Consider the following 24,953-nt stretch of genomic DNA (forward strand, 5'->3'; position numbering starts at 1 on the left):
CTCACAATTTGTAGAAAATATCCAGTAAGTAGCAAATCAGGAGTCATTCTAATGTGTTTTAAACCTTATATTAAAAAAAAAGCGGTGGTAGCAGACCAGACTGCTCGTGTATAGATTCGTCATTGTTTTGTTCTTTTATGTACAGCTGCACTATATGGACCAAAGTACTGGGACAAATTTTTCTCAATTTCTATTTAATTTTCTCCCAGTTTATCGTAGTCAATCTATCTTCCGCTGCCGGTGGATCCCTGATTGCAGTCGAGGAGGGTATACTGCTCCTCACGCCTCCTCCGACCCACTCTCAGCCCTTAGTGGAACCCTTTTTCACCAGCCGTCTCTCTATCTGCTAATCAGGGTCCTTACACAGCCTCAAACCGAGGAGTTCAGAATCTCGGCGCTGGTGTGCTAGCGGAATATCCCGCTGCGCCACCTGGGCACCTTGATCCTTTTGGTCCTACAGTGTATAATGTGTTCATGATGCTCGCCTCATTGTATTCCTCCACTATTAGAGTATCGCGTACACATCACGTCTTGACTGTGCGTACCTATATTATTACATTATTATAATATTATTATTATTAACCATCCCTAATGCACTAACTTCCTCTGATCAAGTATTTAAGCTACCGCTGCACATTCATATTGTTTCTTTTAAATTTTTTAGTTATTGATAACAATAAACATAAACTACAAAACACAGAGGAGTAAAAATCCTGAAAAACTTCAAGAAAATTTGCCAATATTGGACCTGATGCTGATATTTTAGAAATAAAATCAGTGCATCCTGAACTAAAAACCTCAAGAAAGGAATGAAATCAACGAAGGAAAGTTTTTGTTCCCAAAACACCTCACACCGTCCTTTGTTCATCGCTCATGAAAGCAAAATAAACGCAGTAAAGTCGTCGTTAAAGATTAAAGAACGAGGGAGCCGAAACAGAGGCGCGTTTATCACCCCGTTACAGTAACGAGGAGGTTACAGGTCGGTAGTGATGACGGGCGTGACCCCGTGGATAAGCAGCGTGGGCCCGAGGTCACGGCTCAGCAGCTCCAGCTGATGCAGGTAGTCGCAGTACCGGCGTGTATCTGCGGGGGGGCGGGGCAAATACAGGAAACGCAGGGCCGGCGGGGGGCAGGGCTGGTCGCAGATCAGCCTGTTAACGGCGAGGAGGTAGTCGTCCGTCAGGCGTGAGGTGTTGCTATGGAAACCGTTGGCGTACTCCTCCTCCTCCTCCGTCTCCTCCTCTTTCTCCTCGGCCCGACCTGTCTGTACGGCTCCGTCCCTCCTCTGCCAGTGCAGCGCCACCTGGGCGTCCCACGGCACCGTGCAGATTTCCGCCTTCATCCGGAGCTCCTTCAGCAGGAGACCCAGCTTACGCTCCACCTCCGTGAGGCTACGCCCTCGCTCCACGCACAGGAAGAGGCGGAGCTTGGCCTTGCGCCACGCCGTGGTCATGTTGAGGATGCACGCCAGCTGGAGGAGGAACAGCGAGCACGTGTCCACGTAGGAGCAGCTGTCGGGTCGGAGCAGGTTGACCGGCCAGACGTCCACGTAGATGGGGCCGTGCCGGACCCGGGTGTGATCGAACTGGCAGAAGTAGCGCGCCAATGCCACGTTCTTTAGCATTTTCACGGCGTCCGCGATCACGCTCACGTACTCCTGAGGACCCATCGTTTTTCCATGCCAGGCGCCGTCTATGCTCCCGCGAAGAGGCGGAAAATGGAAAAGTGGGTCCTCCGGGTCTTCCGAAAAAACGGGGTTCTCTAGAGATCTGCCTGAGTGGAAAGAGCGATCCTGGAGCTGATCCTGGGGAGGAATGTCATCATAGAAGCCCAAGACCAACGTGTTTGGTCTCATCCCACCTAGATGCAAAAAAAACCAAAAACAAACATATGACGACACCCTGCGTTGTGTTCCATGTTAACAGTCTTGATCCTAGAGTTTTGGGATTTACAGACGTGGTCAAACACATGCATGGTGACAATGTTCTGGGAGAACAAGTCTCAAAAAGAACTGAATGCCTACTGTGGAACATTCAGGAGGCTCAATGATGTTTTGGGGTTTCTTTGCTGCCTTAGAAGCAGGATCAAGCAGGATAAAAGCACAATGGAATACAACGGGCTGTTCGTGACCTGCTTTGATTCCTGATCTAAATTCTGTTGAACATCTGTGAAAAGATCTACAACTTGTGGCTGGAAGAGTAAAAACCATCAAACTTAGTTGGAATGGTTTGGTAAGGATGAGTGAATCAGTCTAGCAGCAAAAAAGATTGGACTGACTGAAATCCCTAGACGTCATTGCCCCCAAAGACTGCGCTACACATTATTAAGCTAAGGGTTCCAAGTTTACTCCAAGTCTTGGCTTGGCCCCAACGTCAGCTCCAGCCCCTGGCTCTACCTCCATCTTTGTTTACTTTGCTCCTGCCTTTGGTTGCACGTTCATGTCTGACTCGCAGCTTCTGGATTGGTCCTTGGCCCTGGTTTGGATGGTGTCTCCTGGTCCTTTCTACTGCTCCTGCCCTTGTCTTCTATGTGCTCCTACCCTTATACTGACCTCTGTCTCAACTCTTACTCATTGATCAGAGTCCTATCCAATCCCAGTCCCTTGGATCTCAAGTGCCAACGGTATTCCGAAAGACGCCCTGTGGTTAAAAGTTCCCTTCCAGCTAGATGTTCAAGAAACCGTCATGTTCAGGTCGTGCTCCAGCTCTGCCTTGGTCTTCCTGGCGATTGTGTCACCAAGACTATGTGCCCTAGACTCTGGTCAAGATCTGGTCTCCTCTTACCCCTCTGTTTTACCCTTTTCACCTTCTCTACGTTGCCTTGTCATACTCGGTGTCGAAAGGACAAAGAAGTAAGGATGCATGTACTAACCAAGTCCCGAAATGAAGAGTAAGTGCTGCACCCCGCGTCTCACAGAGTCGGCTAACGTCAGGTTAACGAAGGCCTTGATGTTCAGGTGATCCACCAGGGAGAGCCAGGAGTCGTACTGAGCCTGGAGTGGATCAGACGGCAGGAGAGCTGGAGAGAGATGTCAGAAGATCACCAGACGAACACTCAGCACTGAATCTTTACACACATACTGTGAAGCCAAAAGTATGTTGACACCCGACCTCGAGTTTGCTTAACATTCAATTTGCAGCACTGTGCAGACGCTTTTATCTAAAGCGACTTATAATTGTGACTGATTACAAGCCACTCAATGTGGCTTAGGGGCCTTGCTTAAGGGCCCAACTGTGGAAACTTGGCAGCAGTAGGGCTTGAACCAGTGACCTTCTGATTGCTAATTCAGGGCCAAAAAATTTCTGGCAATAGAGGGCATGTCTAAATTCTTAGATCCCTTAAAATGCTCCTACTGAGGCGCCTTAATTCTGAGTGATGATCTGGGGATAAACGAGGGAGCGTCCGACGCCTCCTCAGCGCTGAAGGAAATCAATCCCAGCATTCAGTGCGGCACAACTTTTCTCAGGAAAAACTACAAACATGGCGGACGAATATAATGCGGAGCAACCAAAGGAGTTCTTTTCAAAGGTAAATTAATTCTCGTTGATGTTTAATCTGTATAAAGATGTAATTATACACGTGTCGTTTATTTGTAAATTGGGGCCTCAGGGACAGTTTGACCGTTTTCGGTACACGGAGGAAGACGTTAGCTGGCGTGCTAGCTGTGTTAGCTTAGTAAGCTAAAACCACGGTGACGTAAATAGTAGAGCGTCTAAATAATCTGCCTCATGAGCTCCATGTCTTATTAGAATCCTCTGTACTGAGGCAGCTGATATCGCTGATCTGTGTGGACGATGAAAGATCTGATTACGTAATGGTTTGGCTCTTATTCCGAGGGGAACGTGGGCTGCCTTTAAAGAGCACAAAACTGGACCTTAGCCGAGGAATTTAGAGAAACGGAGCTACATCACGCTGAAGACCAGAAGCTAATGTTCTGCACCAAATGTCGAGCGAGAGGTGAAATATTTTATTCATAAATTGTTTCTGGACGACGTTCCTGTAGACAGGATCCGTCTCTCTCACCCAGGTCTCCGATCTGGATGTGGCCCAGGACGTAGAGGCCGCTCTTCTTGATGTCGTTGATGAAGGTGATGAGGCCGACGTTGGCGCGGGGGTTCGCCACCATCAGCAGCACCTGAGGTCTCCAGAACTTCACGTGATCTTTACGCACGTCCAGCATGAGCAGATATTTACGCACCTGTCGAACGGAGACGAGGACACATCAGACAGACGGAAGCAAGTCCGGTAAGGTTCAGTGTGTGTGTGTGTGTGTGTGTGTGTGTGTGTGTGTGTGTATGTAATAAGTTAAGTGCCTATAATAATTTAGCTGGAGCACGCAGCTGCTCGGATGGATGGCTGGCAGCCGAGGCGAGGTTTCCCTGGCGACCGTCCCTTTTTGGAGACCATTCCATTTTCGTTGACGTGGGGGTGGAAGCATCCAGTGTGTGTGTGTGTGTGTGTGTGTGTGTGTGTAATAAAATGCTTGTAAAGGTTATTGTATTTGATGTGAGTTGATAATTATCACTTGCTAAAAGCTCTCAGGTGTGCCCAAGCCACCAACCGGCATCCTTCATCACATCACTGATGTTCCAAACCACTGGAACATGCGTGTACACTTGACCGCCACCCAACTACCTCTCTGCAGAACCTCTCCATGATCAGTCAAACTGTCACCAGTCTCAAAAGGAACATCAAGAGAAGATCCTCATATGCTCCTTACTTATTATCTACTGGTGTCCATCAAGGCTCAGTGCTTGGTCCTCTTTTCTTCATCCTGTATATTCATTCTCTTGGTGATGTAATAACTTTTCCTGTTTACCCCAAACCAAGCCTTTCCACCATCAGGTACCATCAGTCAAAGCTGGTTTCCAGCAAGAGAGAGCTGACAAGTTTGACATTACCCTCTCCATCAGAAACACTACATCATCCACAGTTGGTGTGAACAGTCATACTGGTCATACAGGTTTCCCCCGTCCATCGTTAAGATTAGGCGATTCCTCTCCAAGAAGACCACGTAGGTTCTTGTTTAGTTCCATGACATCTCAAGACCTGACTGATTTTCCATTCCACCTCCAGGTGACCAAATCCTGCACAATATCTTTACCCTGTTGAGCCACACGTCAAGCTCAACTTGCAGCACCATCCTTCAAAACCCAATGAAGACTCTAGACTGATGCCACTCAACATCTCCGTTTCCTCCACTGGTTTCCAGTGGCTGCTCTCATCAGATTGAAAAACCAGAAATGGATCATGTTCAGATTCTTCATCAAACCTTGAGACCTTCAAGGAACCATTTAGTCACAAAGAAGATGAGCAAGAAGAGACGTGAAGATTCTTCTAAACTGGTGGTGGAGTGAACTTTCTGAAGTTCAGAGTACCTTGTACAATGAAGACTCCTAACGTTCCTAAATGAATTCAGAACGCACAGCCCAATGTCAGAACCATCCCCAGAATTTGCTGGCCTTCAACACTAAAATAAGCTGATGGCACTTGTCAAATGATGCTGGAATGTTGGTGGTGGAATAAACTTCCCCTTCCAGGCTGAAAAGAACATCTACTGAGGTTCTTACAACGTATTTAGAATGTAGTAGACCGACACTTTCCTCCTGGGTTCATGCAGGTTCCTCCACTCTGGTGTGTTCAGTTCGGTCTTCACGTAGATGCCAGAGATTTCAAATCCCAGTTCGAAATGGGACAGGTTCTTCAATAATAACATCCTGCACCAAACCTTGAGCCATGGTAGCCACAAATACTGCTCGTCACAACCTGCTATTCATCAAGAAGCAAAGAAGATGATCATCAAGACTTCTGTCTTTCTACAGATGTCAGGAAACCCTAATAATGGCCTACAAAGGCAAATAGCTTGGCTTTCCGACCCAACGGTTGGCTAACCACAGCTGCGGGTGTATGCACACATGGATGGGTGATATGTGTGCATGTACCTGGTGGAATATCAGCGCCTGGCTGATGTAGCCCCAGCTGCTGGTAGGACTGAGGTAATGAATTAGCAGGAGCAGGAGCAGCATGAAGGCGATGCTGGCCGACGCGTAGATGGCGTTGATGAGGAACATCATGACTGCACAGCCCAGGATGCCCAACACGCACGTGTGCCACGTGAAGTAGCGGAAGGTTGGTCTGAGGAGATCGAAACAAGGAGCAACGTGACTGGAAAATTGTAATAAACTAAACATAAATCTCGTGTTTAAGGTGGACTGATTGGTCGGCGTTCCTTTAATAATTCACATCACATTTTATTCTCTCTCTCTCTCTCTCTTTGCTCTCTCACTTTTGATAATCCAGAGCAATTACATTAAAAGCCATCAGATCTGTCCCCCTCTCTCTCTCTCTCTCTCTCTCTCTCTCGCTCGCTCGGCCACTCTCTTTATAAGTGCCGTGTCGTCCAGTGATGTCACCCTGCTGATGTCAGCAAAAAGAAAGTTCTGTGGCTGCCAAAGTAACCTCTGAACACACACACACACACACACACACACACACACTCTGTTATTAGATCTATGATAGCATGTGTGACTATAGAAAAGCACTTACAGAAAAGAATTTGACCCATCAGTGAGTCTGAATTATTTTTATAACGAGCTGTTAATTGTGATTAATTAATTAATTAACCAGAGTGATGAACCAGAATACAAAAGTAAGTTCAATCTGAATGGCTGAAAAGAAAACATGCCAGTAGGTGGACTGGCACTCTGGAGGTGTGAGTGGATGTGGATATGTGGATGAATGAATGGATGAATTTACATGTAACTGTATTAAAGCAGGGCGGCACGGTGGCTCGGTGGGTAGCACTGTCGCCTCACAGCAAGAAGGTCCTGGGTTCGATCCCCAGGTGGGGCGGTCCGGGTCCTTTCTGTGCGGAGTTTGCATGTTCTCCCCGTGTCCGTGTGAGTTTCCTCCGGGAGCTCCGGTTTCCTCCCACAGTCCAAAAACATGCAGTCAGGTTAATTGAAGACACTGAATTGCCCTATAGGTGAATGTGTGTGTGTAGGTGTGTGTGTGTTTGTCTGCCCTGCGATGGACTGGCGCCCCGTCCAGGGTGTTACTGTGTGCCTTGCGCCCATTGAAAAGCTGGGATAGGCTCCAGCAAACACCCCCATGGCCTACTTGGATAAGCGGTTAAGAAAGTGAGTGAGTGTATTAAAGCAGTTGAAGCCTAGCGGTTAAGGTAGTGGACTAGTGCGCAGAAGGTCGCTGGTTCAAACCCCACCACTGCCCGGTTGCTGCTGTTGGGCCTTTGAGCAAGGCCCTTAACCCTCAATTGCTCAGACTGTATACTAAGTCGCTTTGGCTGTGCAGAATGAGGTCCAATCCTCACATCTGGTCACTGACTGTTAATTTAGCATGTTCTCTACATGACTGCATGTTTTTCCTAGCAACACTCACATGCAAAAGGTGGATTGGCAGTGTCGTGTTGTGTTTTCGTGCAGCGTTTGACCCTCGACCCTGACCAGGATGAATTAATGAATGATGAATCATAATTAAACTGGATTTAAAGAGGACTGGTGCAAAACACACACACACACACACACACACACACACACACACACACACACACACACACACACACACACACACCCTAGTGTTTTCTTCTGAGCCAATACACACCCAAAGGAGAAGTCTGGAAACTGCAGGTAGGAGCTGATAACCAGTAGCCACATACACACACACACACACACACACACCGTGCTGATGCCAGGTTCAACTTAGCTGTGTTAATCACTGCAAGAGTCTCAGAGGTCCCGTCGCTAAATAGCTTTTAATTTATCTCGCTTCTGTAGACATGACGAACAAAACAACAAGTAATAACAAAACAGCAGAACACGCCCCGGCGCACAGAAAGCATCCGCTAAAGCAATCAAGCAGCACAGACCACGCCCACTCTGTACTTTCAGCCAATCACAGTCGCCCAGGAGAGCGCATCGGCCAATGGACGGGCTCTCCAACAGTACACAGTCAGTCACACACACACACACACACACACACACACCTGATCTACCTGTTTAACCTTTACAACAAACACTTTCAGTTTATCGTTAATTACCTGAAATATCCCTACGTGGCCGAAAAACTTATGGACGCCCTTTTATGATGAGTAACAAACATCACTCAAGGGTGCCGAGCAACCTCTAAACACAAGCACTGGAGATAGAAGAGAGTCCATCTGTGAAAACGTCCAGCTCATTGCCAGGGTCACTCACTACAGAGTTCCAAACTGCCTCTGAAAGTAACAGCAGCACATGAAACTGAAGTAGTGCAGTTGGACTCCAGAGCAAAGAATCATCCAGTCAGAACATACAAACAAATCATATCAGGAGAACACCAATGAGGTATAAACTGTGAAGTATGGTGGAGGATGAAGGCTGCACTGTATCTATCGCTCAGCGTTCGGGACGGACGTACCTGAAGTTGGGTGCAGACGCCCATTCCAGAGCCAGACAGGCCAGATCGACTGCAGCGTAAACCAGCAGGAAGAAGATGGTCACAATACTGGCTATGGTGTTCAACTTCCCCGAAAATAACACCAACTACAGAGAGAGAGAGAGAGAGAGAGAGAGAGAGAGAGAGAGAGAGAGAGAGAGAGATGAGAGTGGGATTAGTGGTGAAGGCAGTAACTCCAGTATTTAATTAATTGCTCATTCATAGAAAGTTCAAAGTCACCTACAAAACCTCACACACACACACACACAGAGTATATACTACTCACAGCTGCACACACACACACACACACACACACACACACACACACACGTATATGGTACACACACAGATGCACACACACACACAGACACACACAGGTATATAGTACACACACAGATGCACACACACAGACACACACACGTATCTAGTACACACACAGATGCGCACACACACAGACACACACACGTATATAGTACACACACAGATGCGCACACACACACACACACACGTATATAGTACACACACAGATGTGCGCACACACAAACACACACACACATATATAGTACACACACAGATGCACGCACACACACACACGTATATAGTACACACACAGACACACACACGTATAGAGTACACACACACACACACACACACACACACACACACACACACGTATAGAGTACACACACAGATGCACACACACACACACACACACGTATATAGTACACACACAGATGTGCGCACACACAAACACACACACATATATAGTAAACACACAGATGCACGCACACACACACACGTATATAGTACACACACAGACACACACACGTATAGAGTACACACACACGTATATAGTACACACACAGATGCACACACACACACACACGTATATAGTACACACACACACACACGTATATAGTACACACACAGATGCGCGCACACACACACACACACACGTATATAGTACACACACACACACACGTATATAGTACACACACAGACACACACACGTACAGATGCACACACACACTTATAGTACACAAACAGATGCACACACACACAGACACACGTATATAGTACACACACAGATGCGCGCACACACACAGGCATGCATACACGGACATGGATACACACGTATACGCAAGCACACACTCACACACACACAGGCAAGCATATATATACACACACAGGCAAGCATACACAATTTTATATAAATATACACACACACGTACACACACACGTATATCATACACACACGGATACACACTCACACATTGGCATGCATACACACACGAATATACACACAAAGGAACGGATACACACATATACACACACACAGGCATGCATACACGCACATGGATACACACTCACACATTGGCATGCATACACACACGAATATACACACAAAGGAACGGATACACACATATACACACACACACAGGCATGCATACACGCACATGGATACACACGTATATGCAAGCACACACACACAGACAAGTATACACACACATATACACATGCACATGAATACACACATACATGCAGTGGCACATACACATGTACACATGTACACACACACACACACACACACACACACACACACACACACACACACACACACACACACACACACACACACACACCGGTTCATCCTGGTCTGAGTTGCAGTAGGTCTAGTGCCCAGATGAACCACATGGACAAATCACACCTGGGTCAGGGTGCCAACCTCATTACAGAGCAACTCACTCACTCAGACAATTTATAGCTGCCAATCCACTTACTGCACGTTTTAAGGTGCCACTGTTAACACTTAAAAACATCTGGGTGAATAAATGAGTGGACGAGTACACGGGTGAGTAAGTGAGTAGTGCTGAATCAGCTCTCATTCATCACTGCGGTCTAAAAGCTTCTCCCAGTGCTTTATGGGTATTTAAATTTCCTCTCGGATCAGAGCTGCGGCTTCCAGACAGAACGTCACCACCTCAACAACTCAGATGTTTAACCAGGCGGAGAAAAGCATCACACACGCCGCTGTAGTTCAGACAGTTTCACGGATTGTACAGAGTGTATTGCGGTGTTAAGCTGCAGAATTACGCATCTACTACGGCTGATCGTCACGTGTAGGTTGTTTACCTGAGGCAGTGGTAGTGGCAAACAAATACAGTGACGGGGAAACAAGCGTCAAACCACTTCAATTTTAATCTAATGCCAGTGAAAACCTCAAATTCACTTATTGTGACTTACAAATGTGTTTGCTTTGCATCCCAGGTTGTTAGGGTGTTGCTAGGTGGTTGTTAAGGTATCTCAGTTGGTTGGTAGTTTGATGCTTAGTGGTCGTTTTTGCATCCCTGAAAACTGGTAGAGAGTAGCTAGGTGGTAGCTATTGCATCTCTAAAGGATCCTTATTGCTTATATCCAGATGGTTGCTAGTAGGTTGCTAGGTGGTTGTTAAGGTATCTCAGGTGGTTGGTAGTTTGTTTCTAAGTGGTCAATTTTGCATTCCAGGAGGTTGGCAGAGCGTAGCTAGGTGGTAACTATTGCATCTCTAAGGGATCCTTCTTGCATCCCAGGTGGTTGCTAGGTGGTTGTTAAGACACCTCAGGTGGTTGGTAGTTTGATGCTTAGTGGTCGTTTTTGCATCCCTGAAAACTGGTAGAGTAGCTAGGTGGTAGCTATTGCTGCTCTAAGGGATCCTTCTTGCATCCCAGGTGGTTCCTAGGTGGTTGTTAAGACACCTCAGGTGGTAGCTATTGCTGCTCTAAGGGATCCTTATTGCTTATATCCAGGTGGTTCCTAGTACGTTGCTAGGTGGTTGCAAGGATGTTGCTTCTGCATTCATTCTTTCCTACTTAAAAGAAAATCTCACCCAATCAACCCACTGAACACCTTTGGGATGAATTGGAATAACAGCAATGCCTGATTCCCACAGACACGGTCCAAAAGCCTTTTGGAAAGCCTTCCCAGAAAAGTGGAGCCTGTTACAGTCACAAACATGAGGCACAATTCCATAATTCAGCACGTAGTTTTGGAATGAGATGGCCGACCAGTTCATGATCAGGTGTCCACATACTTTCGGCCACGTAGTGAATAATCAGTTCTGCGAGTTCTGTTCTGGATTCATCTCACAGTGCTTGTACAAACGTGAACGAATTCTGCTCTAATCTTCAGCCTAATAGTGCAGATGAGGCGCAATGACGGAGCATTAAAGCGTAACGATTCAGCTCTGTGTGTGTGTGTGTGTGTGTGTGTGTGTGTGTGTGTGTGTGTGTGTGAGTCTTCCAGGTCATGTCACCGTGTTCTCTGCGCTTAATGGAATTACCGAACTATTCAGGACTGAACTCCTTACCATCATAACCACTTTCCACCTGGGGCAGAAAGACGGAGCGACGTATTATTGAAACGGCGGTGAAGGAGACCACTACCCTCAATAAAGCTCTGACACGTCAGTGAAGGACAACGTTTGTCTGCTCTGCACAAAGTCTAATGAGTTTCTAATCACACAACAGCCACTGATTCATTTGAGTGATGGCTAACACGTGCTTCCTTTTAGACATACTGTAAGAAGTCACTTCTCAGCCCTGCTTGATAACACCACGCCTTCATTCCGGATGAGTTCATCATTACTACAGAGCAGAGCGCCCCCTTGTGTCTGTGTGTGCTCGTTTAGGTTGTGCTGATAATCAGAACCAAGTCTGATGTTCTGGATTGGGTTGGATTATGAAGAAGCTCCGGACCAGTGCACACTGGTAGATCGCGCCCCATTCAAACAGGTCATCGTGATATCGTGACATGAAATGCGTCCACTGTTTCTTTCATTTGCGGTTCGTTAGCATAGCTACGCCTCAGCCCGCCTACAGCGCCGCGAATCTAGAACGTTTTCATTCATCAGAAGCCAGTTTGCACCATTTTTGCATTTTTCCTTTTTGTAATCTGCACTGTTTGTGAGATGAGGGCGCAACCAAGCACAGAGAAACCAAGCAGCACAGACGCTGTTACGTTCATACGTGGAAGAAGCTGCCGGAGAGATTTGAACCCGACAATCTGACATTCATATGTCTGGACGATTTTGGAACTTGCTGGCTGAAAATGTGCCGCATATTGACAGCATTTTTTGGATCCTACTTGTGTGTCTAAATATGGGTCCACCCTTACTGATGACCACTTGGAAGCTGCTTGAGAATCAGAATCAGCAGCTGCTGTCCAGATACATAAACCTGACCGACACCATTCAGAGTGGATCATTAAAATAAGATCAGTGTGATTGTTCAGTCTGTTGCCCTGTAATGCTAAATATATATTTATATCCACCAATCAGCGTTTGAAGACCCCGCCCACATATTGGCACTGCCAATTATGCCCGCTAGATGGCGCCCAGCTGACCGGTGGCAACGCTGAGTTTAGAATCTCGATGCTGGTGTGACATTAAGTTGCTTTTATCCAAAGTGACTTCCAGTACTGCAACAGTATATTGTCTAAGCAATTGAGGGTTAAGGGCCTTGCTTAAGGGCCCAACAGTGGCAACCTGGCAGTGGTTGGGGCTTGAACCGGTGACCTTTCGATTACTAGTCCAGTTCCTTAACCACTAGGTTACAACTGCCCTACTGCCCTGCCCTAGTGTGCCAGCGAAATATCCTTCTGCACCACCTGGGCGCCGCCCTGTAATGCTGAATATCAGTATGATCAAAACGATGAGGCAAGCCACAAAAGTATGGACACCCCTGCTCCAGACCCTCAAAAGCATGAGCAGCTCGTGAACCCGGTCAGCACGAATCGTCCCGCTAGTTCAGGATCTAACGGCTCGAAGGAACGTGTGTGATGTTCGGTGGAGTCGGTGGAGTCGCTTTTTCTTTAAAGCGGCACGAGTGTGGCATCAGCTTTCACCCCACGTCGTCTCGCACATTTTACACGGCGTGTATTACGGACCACCTCCGGGGCCGTCACGGTCACGTGACCTTTTTTAAAGCGTTCTTGTTTTCTTTTTGCTTGCGGTCGGAGACGTTCTCACAAACGCTGTCGGTACTGAAACGACGGAAGCCACGGGTAAGTATTATTTTCCGAAATAGCCGTGTTCTCACTCTGCACCGCTTTGAAGGAGAAGAAACGTACAAATGTAAAAAGAGAAAGCGGAGACGTGGATCTGGATCTGGAGAGCACAGAAGCCCTAATGAATAAAGAACATCAGGTCCCATCTAGCATCTCACTGCCTCATTTCATTCATTCATCGCTCGCTCGTTCTCTTCTCTCACCTGCACCAGGAACCAGGAGATGAGAACCGAGACCCAGGGGTTCCCACCGCCCGAGGTCTTCTTAGCAGGGGAGAGGACTTTACCTGCGGAAAGAGAGCGAAAAAAGACGAGAATAAAATAAAAACTAAGTATAAGAGGCGACCTCAGTGCTGCGTGTGCTAGTGCCAGAGTCGACTTGTTCTTTTACAAAAGAAAAAGTTTTATATATATATATACAGTACAGGCCAAAAGTTTGGAGACGCCAGTCAAAAGTTTGGACACACCTTCTCTTCAATGTTTTTTCTTGATTATTTTTATTTTCTACATTGTAGATTAATACTGAAGACATCCAAACTATGAAGAATTATGTAGTGAACCAAAAAGTGTTAAACAAACCAGAATATGTTTTATATTTTACCAACTCTACCTCTGCACAACCCAACTGATGGTCTCAAACACATTAAAAAAGCAACAAATTCCAAAAATTCATTCTAGACAAGGCACAAACATTCATTGAAAACCATTCCAGGTGGAAACCTAATAAAGCTGGTTGAGAAAATTTCAAAGAGTGTGCAAATCTGTCATTACAGCAAAAGATGGCTACTTTGAAGAATCTAAAATATAAAACATATTCTGGTTTGTTTAACACTTTTTTGTTTACTACATAATTCCATATGTGTTCCTTCATAGTCTGGATGTCTTTAGTATTAATCTACAATGTAGAAAATTTAAAAAAAATTAAGAATAACCACAGGAATGAGAAGGTGTGTCCAAACTTTTGGCCTGTACTGTATATATATATATATACAGTATATCCACTGTATATACACACATATATACTGATCTACACTCACTGTCCATTTGATCAGCTCCACTTATCATATAGAAGCACTTTGTAGTTCTACAATTACTGACTGTAGTCCATCTGTTTCTCTGCATGCTTTGTTAGCCCCCTTTCATGCTGTTCTTTAATGGTCAGGACCCCCACAGGACCACCACAGAGCAGGTATTATTTAGGTGGTGGATCATTCTCAGCACTGCAGTGACACTGACATAGTGTGTGGATAAAACACCTCACTGTCACTGCTGGACTGAGAATCGTCCACCAACCAAAAACATCCAGCCGACAGCGCCCCGTGGGCAGCGTCCCGTGACCACTGATGAAGGTCTAGAAGATGACCGACTCAAACAGTAGCGATAGATGAGCGATCGTCTCTGACTTTACATCTACAAGGTGGACCGACTAGGTAGGAGTGTCTAATAGAGTGGACAGTGAGTGGACACGGTGTTTAAAAACTCCAGCAGCGCTGCTGTGTGTGATCCACTCATACCAGCACGACACACACTAACACACCACCACCATGTCAGTGTCACTGCAGTGCTGAGAATCATCCACCACCTAAATAATACCTGCTCTGTGGGGGTCCCGTGGGGGTCCTGACCATTGAAAAAAGCATGTAGAGAAACATATGGACTGCAGTCAGTAATTGTAGAACTACAAAGTGCTTCTATATGGTAAGTGAAGCTGATAAAATGGTTGGTCATAATGTTATGGCCCAACACACTCACCGAACAGGTCGTCCCTGGCGAGAGCGTAGAGGATCCGTGACGCCCCGATCAGGTTGCTCATGGCGGCCGACAGGGTGGAAGAGTAGACGCCGATGGTGACGAACGGGTGCCAGACGTTTATATCCCTCAGGAAGCTGTAATCCCTCTGTAACAGCAGTCTGTCAGATACAGACAATCATCAGACAAAAACTCTTTACATTTAAGTACGTCAAGCTCCACCTGGGAATCGAACCCAGGACCTTCTTGCTGTGAGGCGACAGTGCTACCCACCGAGCCACCATGCCACCCCCAATGCTCGGTTGGCGCACTAGACTAGCACACAATCCCAGGTAATGCTATCGACCTGGCAGGGCACCCTAACAGACACAAATGGCTTTTCTCACTATATGCAATACAGAGCAGTTGTAACCTAGTGGTTAAGGTACTGGACTTGTAAGCAGAAGGTTGCTGGTTCAAACCCCACCACTGCCAGGTTGACACTCTTGGCCCCTTGAGCAAGGCCCTTAACCCTCAATTGTCGCTTTGGATAAAAAGTGTCTGCTTAATGCCAAAAATGTACATACTCCACCACTGGCAGGTGAAAAGATGCTGTCGGCTATGTCTAAGGGAGGGCGGGTCGAAAGGGTTCCTCATTACTGCTGCGAGTGCGGCCTCTGCTGGCTGGTCGAGGCGCTGCACAGAGACGGTGAATGATGGAACGCGATACTGATCCCTGTGTGTGAAGGCCTTGTGCAGGTGAAAAGAAGCGGTTGGCTACTACGTGTGTGTCGGCAAAGCTCTCCTCGGTCAGGGTAGGGGTCAGCAGCAGTCGAGGAGATACAACTGGGGAATCGGATATGACAAAACGGGGGAAATATAATAAAAAAGAAGTGCAAGACAGTAGGAGAGGAGAATGAGATGTATAGAAAGTAAAAGCAGTAATTAATCGCTGTACTCTCTCTCTCTCTCTCTCTCTCTCTCTCTCTCTCTCTCTCTCTCTCTCTCTCTCTCTCTGATCCCCTTGTGTCATGCTTTGGGTCGAGCAGTTTTAATAATCATTACAAGCTTATTAATTACTGCTCACACCATCCACACATCTTCATACACACACTTTCTCACATCTGGGGGGTGTCGGTGCACCCTAATAATTAAAAATTGGCTTCATGTGCACCCACCTCAATAAAACAGCCCCCATCATGCATTAAGGAGAACATTTCAGCATTACCATGTATAGAGTAACACACTACACTCTGTGTATTCCTCCACCACTGCTCCTGATACCTCAACCTGTTACAGCAGCATCCAGCCTACTCTTTATCAGACACGACTGTGTTTGTCAGGAGCCTGGCTAGGTTGGTAGCATTAAAATAAGAGCAAGTTTTGATGCTCCTCACCTTCGCTGGAGAACTGAGTCAAAAGTTTACACGCTCTTGAAAATGAGACGTATTTTATAAAAGACTTTGGATTTAAAGGATTTCTGCGACTGTTCTTTTTCTGTGACTGAGTAACTGGAACACAAAACATCTCAGTGCCCATAAAGTCTAATGCAAATATTTGTGAATACACTAATATTGTTCACTGGATTTAAAACATTTAATAAATAGAAACTAAATATTGATGGTGCAATAACTTCTGCATAAGACAGAACTAATAAAATGTACATAGAACAGTTGTTTCTAGCCAAAGTCAGGAAGAAAACCCAGACGGTCAGATGTAATCCAAGAACGTTCATCTGAACAATCTGTTTGTACATCCATTCATCCATCAATCTCTCCGTCTATTCATCAGATCGTTAATCAGCTGACACATCCACCTCCCAAAATATTCATCCACCCCTTCAGTGGAGATCATCTGCTACCACACTGGTTCCTCTGAGCTCCTCAAAGCCGACGTTTCAGCATGAGAGATGCTCAAGAGCACAAAAGCTTAACACAATGAGAGGTTGGAGAGCGTGATGGATGGACTAAAGAAAGAGAAGAAGACAGGGAGAGAGAGACAGAGAGAGAGAGAGGGAGAGATGGTGGTGCATGAGAAGAGTCCTATTGAGACTCTTGGCTGAAGGATCATTAAAGGTAATCAATAGTTAACAAGTTCAGCACAGATCACCAGCGCACTCAATCCATCTCTTTATCCATTAGTCCATCACCATCGCTTGTTCTACTCTCTCGCTCTTCTCCTTATAATCCAATTTTGTAAACTGATACAGTCTCGTGGTGGATGGATGCTCACTGGGTGGAGTCTCAGTCCCACTCCCACTGTTTTTTCTCCAATTCCTTTATTAGTCCATCTATAAATACAACTGCCATGCATCCGTTCAGCCATTCATCCATTCAACCATCCATCCATTCAACCATCCATCCATTTACCCATCCATCCATCCGTCTATGAACTCATCCTTCCACCCATCCATCCATCCATCCATCCATTTACCCATTCATCCATCCACCCATCCGTCTATCAACTCATCCATTCATCCTTCCAAATATCCACCCACCCATCCATCCGTCTATCAATTCATCCTTCCACCCATCCATCCAACCTACCCACCCACCTGTCTATCAACTCATCAATTCATCCTTCCACCCATCCATCCTTTCATCCACCCACCCATCCATCTGTCTATCAACTCATCAATATATCCTTTCAGCCATCCATCCATCCATCCATCCATCCTTTTATCTACCCATCAATCAACCAATTTATCCAATTACCAAGCCAATGACACATCCACCCATGGATTCATCCATCTCCACATTCATCCACCCACCATGCATCCACCAATCCCTTAGTCCTTTAACTGTCCATCTAAATGATTATCCACCACCATCCACTATTTATTCTCCTCCACTGTGGAGATCTGAATACTGGATTCCAGTCTTATCAACCTCAGTGGGCGCCCTAAAAACAAGGTTGGACAGTGCCGCGAAAACAGCAACTCCTACTGTGCATGTAAAGTTTCAGCACAAGTGGTGGAGGAATACAAAGAGTGTAGTGTGCTCCTCCATTGTCTAGTGAATTTTTCATAAAATAAAAACAATGTGCGCTTAGATTTTTATGACTTTTATGATAAAAATCAATTGTTTAATCAGTAATAAAACACTCGAGGTTGTGTGTTATTGTAAAACCATCCCGGCTGTAATGATCTCCAATACTTCAACTCGAATCCCAGTCCTTTCTTGTGTTATTTTCATTATTCAATACTCTGATGTTGGCCACGTTACTCAGCCCAAATCCATCCAACCGTACAGTCAAGTATCAATGAACTCATCACCAGTCTACGCTTCTATTCACCCAGTATCACCTCCCAACCTCCATTCTTCTGTCCTGCCTGTGTTTTTGTTTCTCCTCCGAGTTGCTCTTTTCTCCTCACTTCAGAGGAAGCGCGGAACACAGAGAGATGGACAGAACAAGAGCGAGAGAAAAAAGCAGAAGCCAGAGTCCAATTCTCTGCAGCCGTCTGATAGCGGGGCATGAAGACAGGGAGAGCCAGAAACAAAAAGGACGAGGGAACAGGGACCGGGCGGCGGCGGAGGACTCGGCATGGAGAGGAGAGAGAGCTGGAGGTTTCAGATAGTCGAACAAAAGCAGGATGGCAGATTTGGATTAATACAATTACACCCTGACTCTGTGATGAATACATGAACACACACACGTGATGAATTAGCCTTTACTACATTAGAATGAACTGAAACACACACACAATTTAAAACATTAGACAACTAAGATCAGTTAAATCTTTATATTTTATCATATCTAAACCTAGAAGTGGCACAATATGGACCGGTGATACCGCGGTGCCTGCATGGTTCACTCAACTCCCAAAAATCAATGAGCCATGAACTCGGAGATGCAGAACTTCTGTAAAATGCAGCCTGGCGAATATCATCAAATCTACCCTGCTTGATACAGACCCAGTGACCCAGAGATGTCACTGGTCCAGTTTCAGAACTCTTTTATCCTCATTGACGGTTCTAAGTAAAAAAATAATGTGTTTTTTTTAAGTGTGAGTTCCTCTTTAATCAGATCTCAAAAGTCAAAACAGCACCAGCAAAAAGGGAACAGTGGGGTGCAAGTGCATCCATCCAGACTCCAACACATCCACCATTCAAAGAGATTGTATATTAAAGCATTACGGGTGTAAAGATAGAGTCTATACAGATATAAAAGCAGCCACTTATCTGGGAAGGCTTTTCACAAGATTCTGGAGTGTGTCTGTCGATATTTGTGGCCATTCGGTTGAAATGACAGGGCTTAATGTTTCAATTAATGGCAAAGATGCATAGAGACAGAAAACATGTAAGAGTCTTCCACAATACTGGATATATAATAATAATAATAATAATAATAATAATAATAATAATTGTAAATAACTGATTTTATAGAATTATAAGCACTGGATTTGGGTGAAACGTCTGAACATGATCATTTGGAAGCGTGTCCACATAGTTCTGGCCATACAGTGTGTGTGTGTGCCACCTAGAAGCCTAATACAGCTCCAAAAATGCAAAATGTCTCAATCACTACTTTTATTAGTACTGGGTGGTTGGGTGGTGGAGCAGTCTAATACGCTTGCACACCAGTACGGAGTGTTTGGACTCGCCTGTTAGAATCTCAGCAGAGCTACCGACCTGGCCGGGCTTCCACGCAGACACTATTGGGCGTGTTTGATAAAGGGAAGGTCAAATCGGGTGTCTTTCCACCGGGTGTGTGTAGGTTGGGTCACATGGAGGCTAGCATGGCTCTTCGTATGCAATACGGCTCTGTGTGGGAACCCAAGACTGGCAGGTGACAAGAAGTGGCCTCAGAGGACACAATCAGGAATTAGAAATGACTAAATTGAGCTAAAGGGGGGAAATGAATGTGAGGTACACAGATGTAAGTATACTGTGAGAATGACGGTTCTTTTGTTCTACATTTTTGTTGCCCCGTGTGAGGACCAGAGGTAAAAACCCCCCACATCTGTTTTTCTTTCTCATAGACGACGTGTAACATCAGCTTCTATATCACAACCTGATTGCTCCTCATCAGATCCATCTCATTCTGTCTGAAAACCCAAATCCGCACATACAGGACGGCAGAAGTAATAAGACGTTTCTATTACGGTTTGATTAGAGTGTCAGAACGGCGCTGAACTGATTCATAATAAACTTCAGACGCGGAATTTCAGTGGAAATCAGAATCTGAGACCCGACTCCAGTTTATCCAGGTTTAATCTCGGGTTTTAGTCCCTTGATTAGGTTTAACTTTGGGATTAGTAACATTAATAATTGTAATCTTGTGTTTTGGTCCCTTGACTACCAGTGTAGTAACATAACATTAGGTTTAATCTTAGGTTTTAGTCCCTGGATTAGATTTAATCCTTAGTTTTATTGCCTTGACTAAGTTAAATCTTGGTTTGTAGTCCCTGAATTAGGTTTAATATTGGGTTTTAGTCCCTGGATTAGGTTAAATCCTGGCTTTTAGTCCCTGGATTAGGTTTAATATTGGGTTTTATTGCCTTGATTAGGTTTAATCTTGGGTTTTAGTCCTGGATTAGGTTTAATATTGGGTTGTAGTGCCTTGATCAGGTTTAATCTTGGGTTTTAGTCCTGGATTAGGTTTAATATTGGGTTTTAGTGCCTTGATTAGGTTTAATATTGGGTTTTAGTCCTTTGATTAGGTTTAATATTGGGATTTAGTGCCTTGATTAAGTTTAATCTTGAGTTTTAGTCCCTAAATTAGGTTTAATATTGGGTTTAGTCCCTGGATTAAGTTAAATCCTGGCCTTTAGTGCCTTGATTAGGTTTAATATCTGGTTTTAGTCCTTGGATTAAGTTAAATCCTGGCTTTTAGTGCCCTGATTAGATTTAATATTGGGTTTTAGTCGTAGATTAGGTTTAATATTGGGTTTTAGTCGTAGATTAGGTTTAATATTGGGTTTTAGTGCCTTGATTAAGTTTAATCTTGCAGGATTGAATTTAAGGAAATCGCTAATAGATGGTGACCTTACAATTAACACTAAATTGCTTATTGTTCGCTAGACAGCCGATATTATGTGGACACCTCATCACAGACTTCCTGAACGTCCAGTTTGTGTCCGTAACAGCCTCTACTCTTCTGGAAAGATCTTCCAAAGATCAACATCCCTATTAAATGTTCACGAGGATTGAGATCAGTGCGCTGTGCAGGCCACCAAGTCCTCAAACGTTGTCATAAACCTATTAGAATCCAAGTTTAATCAATAGAAGGGGTGTCCACATACTTTTGGCCACATAACGTGTGTGTGAGACCTTGTAGATGGATGTTAAATCCAGATGTAGACACTGCCATCTTCTGGTAAACTTGGTTATTACCAGTAAATGATCCAACCAGACCACATAAGTGATGGGAGGATGGTTCGATCATTAGACTGTAATCACTCCTCATTCAGGGTGATCTTCTCACCATGAAGACCAGTAGATGATCCCAACTGAACCTGGCGTCTGAACATTCAGAACCTCTGCTGGTTAAACACTGACTGATGGATTTAATAAAATCCTCACATTTTAGAATTTTTAATCATTTATCTCAGTTAATCGAGTCAAATTGTTCTTGTTCTTTTGCCCGAACCGTCTCATCAAACTGCAGATCTCTACACCACCTACTCACTCCCACACAGAGGGGTGTTCTGATTTATAAACACATCGGGACACAACAGTAGGTTTAATCTTTGATTTTAGTCCCTTGATCAGCAATGTAGTGACATGACAGGTTTAATCTTGGGATTTAGTCCCTTGATTGGGTTTAACTTTGGGATTAGTTCCTTGAATCATTTTAATCTTGTGTTTTACGCCATTGAATACCAGTGTAGTAACATAACATTAGGTTTAATATTGGGATTTAGTCCCTGGATTAGGTTTAATCCTGGGTTTTATCACCTTGATTAGGTTTAATCTTGGGTTTTAGTCCCTTAATTAGGTTTAATATTGGGATTTAGCCCTTGGATTAGGTTTAATCCTGGATTGTATTGTTTTGTTTAGGTTTAATATTGAGTTTTAGTGCATTGATAAGGTTTAATCTTTAAGGTTTAATTTAGGGTTTTAGTCCATGGATTAGGTATAATACTGGGATTTAGTCCCTGGATTAGGTTTAATATTAGGTTTTATTGCCTTGATTAGGTTTATTATAGGGTTTTAGTGCCATGAAAAGGTTTAATCTTGGGTTTAAGTCCTGGATTAGGTTTAATCCTGGGTTTTATTGCCTTGATTAGGTTCAGGTTAGATTAGGTTGGGACACTGTTATCCAAATTAGGTGATGCAATTCAATAGTTTGAAGCAGCAACCTTCCAGTCATTAGTCCAGAACCTTAAATGCTAACTGGGTGGGGTACCAAGCATACAGAGCAACAGATGAGCTACATTCAGTAATTGTATACCCACAAAGGTCATCTATGTGGTGGGTGTAGATCATAAAATCATAAATGAATGTATGGTGCCAGTAAATGTATGTACATTTACAGTAAACCTGGATTTAAATAGTTAATGTTAGTAGTTTAAAGGTGAAAAACGAAACCATATGCAAACTACCAGTTTATACCCATTTTTATATTTAAAAAGAGGAAGTCTGGTGCATCCAGCCTCAGCTCCACTCACCACACTTTCAGTTCTGTCACCACATTTAACCCAAACACAACGATCAGCACCAGATTTGATACCCAGCACGTCCCTCTCACTTCAGCTTCTGTACCAGCTTCCTCACGCTTACTAGAACTGATCGAATAACTGTGATGATGAACTAGGTATCAGCGCTGACACATGATGGATCTGTAGTGACACCTGATCATTCTGTAGCAGCGTATAAGTAACAACACACGATGGATCAGTTATGATGATCAGTGAAGGAACTGGACAAATAATCAGAAGGTTCCCGGTTCAAGCTTTACCACCACCAGGTTGCCATTGTTGGGCCCCTGAGCAAGGCTCTTGACCCTCAACTGCTCGTGTCCAGTCATAATTGTAGGTATAACTGTATCAGATTAGGCAGTGTACTGTATATACAGTGATTTTGGGGGAAGGTGGGGTGCATTTCCCCCCCATTACGCTGGCTAAGGAGAGCCAGACTATCATGCACCCGCTATGCCACTCATGACGGTTGCTTCTTTTCACCCACCATCGGGTAAAAAGAAGAGCCGTATTGTGCATGTAGAACTATCAAAAACTCGTGCAGGCGCATCGAGCAGCCAGCAGAGGTCGTGTTTCTGCAGCAGAAATAAGGAACCCTGTGAACATTTCCTCCGATTGTGCCCAGCAAGGTCGACAGCACAGCTGAGCTTTAAACTTAAGAGCTTGACAGTGGTGGGGAAGCTACTTCATCTGGTCTTTAGATAAACAAACAAACAAACAAACACCACAAAACCATTCTGCACTGAATTTTATACTCATCTGTACTCAAGTGTGTAGAATTAAAGTTAGCTCTAAAGTGTTCAGAAGAGAAGCTGAGCTCAGACCCGCACAGCCGAGAGCACCGCCAGCTTCAGCAGCAATCCCACCACTACAGACACGCCCGCTTTGAAGAATTTATAAAGAATAAGCCAGGTCAATATAAAGAAGAACAAAGTGGAACATGAAAGCAGATCCGGACGAGGAGACGTTCCCCGAGGAGCCACTCGCTTTCAAAAACCAACATAATTCAGTACCACGGGGTTCAAAACTTCACCCAACTCGCCAACGTACATTCAGTTCTGCTCTAAAGTTTCCACTTCTCTGTACCAGTTAATACACCGTCAACCACACACTTATACATACACTAGAAATGGCCAAAAGTATGCGGACACCCTTAAAATGTTATAGGATTTCATTCATTCATTTTCCTATCCGCTTATCCAATCAGGGTCGCGGGGGGGGGTGCTGGAGCCTATCCCAGCTTTTCAATGGGCGCAAGGCACACAGTAACACCCTGGATGGGGCGCCAGTCCATCGCAGGGCACACACACACACACCCATTCACTTATATAGCAATTCAGTGTCTCCAATTAACCTGACACGGGGAGAACATGCAAACTCCGCACAGATACGACCTGGACCGCCACACCTGGGGATCGAACCCAGGACCTTCTTGCTGTGAGGCGACAGTGCTACCCACTAAGCCACTGTGCCGCCCTATAGGATTTCAGACAGCCGCGTATCACATGTTGAGCTAAGTGCTGGTACGACCTGGAGAAGGAATGTACGTGAACATGTGATGGACGTGTGATAGACGTGTGATGATCATGTGACTGGTCTCCCAGTACAACAGGGCACACACAGTGAAAGCAATTCCAGGGACAACAACGTGCCAATTCATCAGAAACACTCACACAGCAATGCAGAGTGAACCATTAACACAGCGTGCACTTCTCTCCGGACATTTCCACCGCCCGCCCTCCCCCAAACACCCCAGGCACACTGTGGCCTGGTCACTCATGTCCACAGCGAGCTGCAGAGAAGAGCTACACCTGATTCCACTCGTAACCGACTTACAATTATGACTGAACACGATTGTTTTTGAGCAATTGAGGGTTAAGGGCCTGGCTCAGGGGCCCAACAGTGGCAACTTGGTGGGGGTGGGGATTGAACCAACAACCTTCTGATTACAAGATTCATCAGTTCAAGTGTTTTTTTTTGTATCAAACAGTCATGGACAATTTAGCATCTCCGGTTCACCTGACTGCACGTCTCCCGGAGGAAACCCACACAGACACGGGGAGAACATGCAAACTTCACACACCTGGGAATCGAACCCTGGAACCCTT

General features: G+C 45.1%; 1 protein-coding gene across 1 annotated transcript in view; it reads right to left on the minus strand.

Moving 5' to 3' along the window:
• Window positions 1–973: 973 nt before the first annotated feature.
• zgc:153039 (uncharacterized protein LOC767698 homolog) overlaps window positions 974–24,953 on the minus strand; it is a 30,371-nt gene continuing 6,391 nt past the window's right edge. Inside the window, exons 7-13 of the mRNA XM_063016877.1 lie at window positions 15,228–15,385; window positions 13,680–13,762; window positions 8,416–8,540; window positions 5,943–6,135; window positions 4,024–4,198; window positions 2,872–3,018; window positions 974–1,860 (exon numbers count right to left, since the gene is read on the minus strand). Of these exons, the coding sequence (XP_062872947.1) occupies window positions 974–1,860; window positions 2,872–3,018; window positions 4,024–4,198; window positions 5,943–6,135; window positions 8,416–8,540; window positions 13,680–13,762; window positions 15,228–15,385 (1,768 nt within the window). The remainder of the gene's footprint in view (window positions 1,861–2,871; window positions 3,019–4,023; window positions 4,199–5,942; window positions 6,136–8,415; window positions 8,541–13,679; window positions 13,763–15,227; window positions 15,386–24,953) is intronic.

Source organism: Trichomycterus rosablanca, chromosome 20, assembly GCF_030014385.1.
Source record: "Trichomycterus rosablanca isolate fTriRos1 chromosome 20, fTriRos1.hap1, whole genome shotgun sequence".
Taxonomy (NCBI): Eukaryota; Metazoa; Chordata; class Actinopteri; order Siluriformes; family Trichomycteridae; genus Trichomycterus; species Trichomycterus rosablanca.